Raw genomic sequence first — 6,000 nt, 5'->3', positions numbered from 1 at the left:
TGCATTCACCAAAGATTAACTTGGTAGATAAAGATGGAACTAGAAATATTTGAAGCCTGAAAACCTGTTAGGGTACTTTTGTTACGGAAAGAAAAAATCCTTTTAAAACGTGAAGAGAAAAAGCAAACGAAAAAAATAAAAGAAAGAAAAAGTGCGATGATCCACTGACGGATTCTTGAATTCTTCCTCTTTTCGAAGTTCTGAGGTTTGAACATTATGAACAGTTGACTGTTTGAATCGTATAATGCAATACCTGTTCCTCTGGCTTAACGTTACAATATTTCCCACACCGCAGGATTGCTTCACATTATTCTAAGAGGCAGTGTCATTTTCCCTGCAGTGCTAGGTCTTCTTTACTGAGGTGAAGGACACTCCTACTTCCTTTAATTATATGTTTTGTTTTAAATTAATGTCCTTTATTCTGGGGATGAATCACCAGCTTGTAGACAGGTAAATGTGGGAGTAAGAGAGTGAAAATATAAGTTTGATTCCCAAGGTGGGTGTCTTTAATTAAAACGGACATCAAGATTCAGTCTTCCTTCCCCAACTCGGCCCGCGATTCTAAACACATTTGGATTCCATGTTTCTGTGCACGTATCTCACTCTCCTTCTGAACCGCGGCACACACGGCCCCCTTTGGTCTCAGCGCACAGGTGCCCTGTCGCTTGTGTACCCTGACAGTTGCACCACATCGGTAAAGCAAATACGCCAGGGCAAACTTTGAGGCCGTCATCCGTGCACGAAGAGATGGGGAGGGGAGCTCCGCGTTTGCCCGGCTCCGGCTGCTCGCAGCCGCCGGGAGGGAGCCGGGCCCGCGCCCTGCCCCGCGCCCGCGCCGCCCGCCTCGCCCCGCGCCGCCCCACGGCCCGCGCGGCCTGCCCGCGGCGTTCGCTCGGCCGGGCGCCGCACGGAGCATAACGGGACCTGCCTGCCAGTGGCAGCTGGCAAAAGGACTCGGAAAACCCCCTCCTGCCTTCCTTTCCCCAGGGGTGAGCCGGCACCCAGGCGGGACTCGCGTCCCCCGGCACCGTCAGCCCCGAGCCCCGCTCTCAGGCGCGGGAGCCGGGGCCCAGGCCGGCGGGAGGCAGCGGCAGCGTCCCGGCACACGCGTGTCCCCGCGGCCGCCCCCGGGGCCGCGCGGTGCCCGCTGCCATCCCGCGGCCCTCGCCACGGCGGGCCCCGATCCGCCCCGAGCTCACCTGCGGGGCCCGGCAGCCCGCTCCCCTCCCTCCCCAGCAAAGCCCCGGTTTTATTGCGGCCGGCTCGGCGGGGCACCGCACCGGCACACCCGCCCCGGGTGCCTCCTCCGGGGCCGGGGCCAGCAGTTACCGAGCGTGCAGCGTGGCAGGCGGCCAGGCGGTGACGCGCCTGTTGCTATGGGATCCACCGCCCCTATAAATAACTGAGGAAAGGAACTTTCCTAAGTCAGAGACTTTAGGACGCGGGCCCCAGAACCAGATGGTCCGGAGGAGACGCGCCAGCTCCCGCCGCAGCACCCGGAGCGGTGAAGCCCCGCCGCGCCGCAGGACCTGACCCAGCCCGGTGGGCAGCGCAGCCGGGGGCCGTGCCCGGCGCCAGGGACTGAGGCAGGGTCTGGAGCCCCCCCATCCCACGGCGGCAGCTTGACCCTCTGCCGGGGGGGCCCCCCTGCGTCGTCTTCTCCTCCCCGCATCCCCCTTTGCGTTCATGCAACGCCTGGTGGCCTGGGACGCAGCATGCCTCCCCATCCAGCCGCCCGCCTTTAAATCCATGGAAGTGGCCAATTTCTATTACGAGGCGGACTGTCTGGCTGCTCTCAACAAGCTGCACCCGCGGGCGGCCGGGGGCCGCTCCATGACCGAGCTCACCGTAGGGGACCACGAGAGAGCCATCGACTTCAGCCCCTACCTGGACCCCTTAGCATCCCAGCAGCCGGCGCAGCCGCCGCCTCCCGCAGCAGCAGCAGGGGGCAACTTTGAGCCTCCCTGCAGCAGCGGCGGCGGCCAAGATTTCCTTTCCGATCTCTTCGCCGAGGACTATAAAGGCAGCGGCGGGAGCAAGAAGCCCGACTACACCTACATCAGCCTCGCCCGGCACAGCCACCCCTGCGCCAGCCAGAGCCACAAGCCGGGGGGGCTGCCGGGCTGCTTCCCGCCCCAGATCGTGGAAACCAAAGTGGAGCCGGTCTTCGAGACCCTGGACTCTTGCAAAGGGCCCCGTAAGGAAGAAGGGGGAGCCGGGCCGGGACCGGGGGGCATGTCCTCACCCTACGGCAGCACCGTGCGCTCCTACCTGGGTTACCAGTCGGTGCCGAGCGGCAGCAGCGGGAACCTGTCCACCTCCTCCTCCTCCAGCCCCCCCGGCACCCCCAACCCCTCCGAGCCCTCCAAGTCCGCCGCCGCCGGCGGGGGCTACTCCGCCCCCGCGGCGGGCAAGAACAAGCCCAAGAAGTGCGTGGACAAGCACAGCGACGAGTACAAGCTCCGCCGGGAGAGGAACAACATCGCGGTGCGCAAGAGCCGCGACAAAGCGAAAATGCGCAACCTGGAGACGCAGCACAAAGTCTTGGAACTGACGGCCGAGAACGAGCGGCTGCAGAAGAAGGTGGAGCAGCTCTCCCGGGAGCTGAGCACCCTCAGGAACTTGTTCAAACAGCTGCCCGAGCCCCTGCTCGCCTCCTCGCCTCGCTGCTGACCCCCGGCCGGGCCGCGGGGCGAGCGGAGCCGCCGGCTCCCTGCCCTGCTCTGCGCTCCCCTCGGGCCGGGGCGAGGGGAGAGCCCGGGGGGCGGGTGGCTGGGCTGGGCTGGTTTGGTTTTTAATTTTTTTTTGTTGGTTTTCTTTTTTTTTTTTGGTCTTTATTTACATGTTGGCGGAAGGTCCCGCCGCGGCGCGGGGACCTCGCCGGGGGCCGGGGGCTGTCAGCGGGGCGGCGCGGTGGGGCCCCGGCCCCGGGCGGGCTCTGCAGGCTGCTGGGCGCTGGGGGTATTTAAAGGAGCGAGAGGAGAGCGAGGGCAAAGTGATGCAATCCTTTAAGCATGGCTGGGAATGCTGTGTACATGATGCAATCTCGTGTAACTGTCAGTCATGAATTGAGTAATCTGTTAAAGATGTTCCTACAGTTTTTTTATTATAAAGAATAATCTATTTCTATAAGAAAATACATATGTATATTTTGGGATCTATGCATTCTTGCTACATTTGAAGCATTAATGAACAATTTTAATAAACGTTATGACTAGGTTAAAAAAAGTAGCTTGTTTTATTTTGAAGGCACGTTTAAAGGTAGATGAAACGCAGGGTTGAAATCCTAGCTGAATCTGGCTCAGTGCTGTGATCAGGGATCAGGATTTTTGTTGGTCTTTCGACCTTCTCTGTGACTCAGAGAATGGAAAAAAAAACCCGCCAAAAACAAAACCAAAAACCCCAAGAGAAACCGAGCAAAGAGCAGAGCTGGGAGCTTTAGCCAGTTCTTGTTGCCTCATATTATTTCCTCTAATCACTTGCTTTAGCTGCCGCTTGGGTGTTGTTTGGGGAGGAGGTGTTTGTGTTGGGGTTTTTTTGCACTTCTTGCTGTTCGGAACGTGTAGAGCGAGATGTGCTATCCAAGCCATGACCAATCTTTGGCAAAGTAACACCAAGTCTGCAGTGGGAGGGAGGAAGAAAAAGTAGGGGAGGAAGCTTGAAAGTTTTTTTTTCCCTCTTTACAGAGTTTCTATTCTCTAAGTTATGATTCAGCATTTCTTATGTTTGTAGTTTACAGGAATAAACATGAGAAAGTAGCATTTCTGTTGGATGTCGGTAATTTCGGTCATTGCTCAGGAAGCGCTCGTGAAACCCGGCCAGGTGAGAGGCATATGAACAACTCCCTTACCTTCTTTCTTGAGTCATTTTTCTAAAAACTGTAGATAGAGTTTCTCTGTGGAGAGGTGTTTATTTCTGTGTGCATGTGTGTTCGTTGGGGGCAAGCGACAGATAAGTGGGGGGGGTGGCAGAGGAGGAGGAAGTTTGTAGCAGGCCTAACTTTGTTTTAGCCTAACTAAGGCTCTGCCTGCCGATGGAAGAAGCCAGCCTTGCCAGGGCTCCCAGGCTCTGTTACTTCCCCCATGGTATGCTGCTGTGTCGAGGTCTGTAAGAAGTTAACAGTCTCAAGCTGGTTACGTGGAGGGAGTTGGGCAAATGATCGGGTCTTACTCAGCATTTTCCGTTTTCCTGTTAGGCCAAATTTAAGCGTTAAGTTTTTAGATCCAGATTCCCAGTGCCCCAGAAAAGAAACTCCGTAATCGTCTATGCTCTGTTTGACAGCTGAACACAGAAGGATTTTTCAGTATAAAGATAGTGGGCTTGAATTTGCTGTTATACATTCCAATACAAACAGCAGTGGATTGCAGAAGGACAGATCTTGACTTTGTGGCTTATTTCTAGTGTTTCTTTAAGCAAAGCATGTTTTCTCCTGAAAGAACTGTTCTGCTTTTTTTGACACTTAAGATCATAGCCTCCTGCGGGTCAGTCTCCCACAGCTCTTACTGCAATGTGTTACACATTCCCTGCTCCCACAGTGCCTCCATAGCTCCTGCTAGGAGCTGTGCAGTAGTAAGCAGTGGAGTGTTAGTCCTGATACAGATTTCTCCCGTTTGCTTTTTAATTTGTACAGTGCAGTTAAGTTGTTTTCATGAGACCCTAAGAATAGACTTTCTTGGGTGAGCTAGCTCCTGCACCAGCATGACTCAAGTTCTTGCAGGCAAGATAGACGTTAGATCTTGTCTTGACTGTCCCTCGTGATGATGATTACTCCAGCCTCCTGTGGCTGTTTATTCTACTATTCTTCTAGTTACGAAACTTACCCACATCGTTATATCCTATTTTCTTGTTGTGCTGTAGGCCATGTAATGTTACCCAAACTTTCAAGCAGTGTTCCCAGTCAGAGCCCAGTGCTGCTGAGGGTGGAATCGCTGGAGGACTGAAGATGTCCTCAGATACATTCCTTTCTTTCTTTCTTTCTTTCTTTCTTTCTTTCTTTCTTTCTTTCTTTCTTTCTAAATAACAAAGCTTCCAACAAAAGCTCAGTTTGTGGGGGCTGGAAGGCAGGGTAGATTGAAAGATAAGATGTACTAAAGGTATTTATATTTGTTTAAATAATAGTCCAGTTTTGGAGATAGAGCTCTATCAGGCATGAATGAGCTAATCCCCGTCCTTAAACTTTGCCTGCCATAGTTCAGGAGAGCCAGGGCGGTGTTGCTGCAATCTAAAGAATGATGTTTAAATTACTGCTGTATTCCAATGTATCTCTTAATTAGGGTTACAGATTTCTCGTTCAGGAGGAAACATGCAGCAGTGCGTTTTTGTCAGAAAGATGCAATTACAGACAGAAAAATTGAGGACATGAATGCACCAATTTTACGCTAGTCTCAGAAGGAATCCGTGAAAGAGTCAGAAAAAGAATTCCCGAATCCTTAATTCTTAATCTTGTATTACCCACATAACTTACATTTTAGGAGCTTTGCAGCGCTATTAAATGCATGGAGGTCATGAAATACCCTGCTTTATAAACAAGCATATGAAAAAGCCCCTGTAATTAAAACATTTCCTAGAAAAAAATAGTCTGGAAAAAAATAGTTTGGAAATGAATCTGAGAAAACTCCGAGCACTAAAGTAGACAAAGGATTCCAAATACCTTTTCTAATCGCAGTGGGGGAATTGGAAAATCCCTGTCCAAACAGTGGCTCTGCTCCAAATATTGATATAGTTTCCCATTACAAATAAGATTCAGTTGACTGAAAGCAGTACTTGGTCTGTCTCGGTCGTCTTCTGACAGGGTCTGTTGAACTTCTTATGCTAAAGCGACTCAGTACAGCTTGAGGTAAGACTTTGCAGTCTATATGCAGGCAAACCATGCAGAAAAGTTAAGGTGCTTACCCCAGTAGTCTGTTTTGAATTTTATGGAAGTTTATAAACAGCATTTCCTATGGGCTTTTTTTCTTTTCCCCTTTCAAATTATTTATTACATTGACTGATTCATACAGG

At 52.2% G+C, this 6,000-nt stretch overlaps 1 protein-coding gene across 1 annotated transcript; it reads left to right on the top strand.

The window, feature by feature from the left end:
- The first annotated feature begins 1,416 nt into the window (after positions 1–1,416).
- CEBPB (CCAAT enhancer binding protein beta) lies at positions 1,417–5,006 on the top strand. Its single transcript, XM_072878977.1, has one exon. It carries the CDS (start codon positions 1,687–1,689, stop codon positions 2,671–2,673), a length of 987 nt encoding a protein of 328 aa, XP_072735078.1. The 5' UTR covers positions 1,417–1,686; the 3' UTR covers positions 2,674–5,006.
- Positions 5,007–6,000: the final 994 nt, after the last annotated feature.

The sequence above is a fragment of the Ciconia boyciana genome, chromosome 14 (assembly GCF_034638445.1).
Source record: "Ciconia boyciana chromosome 14, ASM3463844v1, whole genome shotgun sequence".
Lineage (NCBI taxonomy): Eukaryota > Metazoa > Chordata > Aves > Ciconiiformes > Ciconiidae > Ciconia > Ciconia boyciana.
The sequence above is the reverse complement of the archived record's forward strand: the minus strand, read 5'-3'. Positions and strand labels throughout refer to the sequence as shown.

Coding starts and splice junctions, on each gene's coding strand:
- CEBPB (XM_072878977.1), top strand. CDS start 1,687: ATGCAACGCCTGGTGGCCTGGGACGCAGCATGCCTCCCCATCCAGCCG.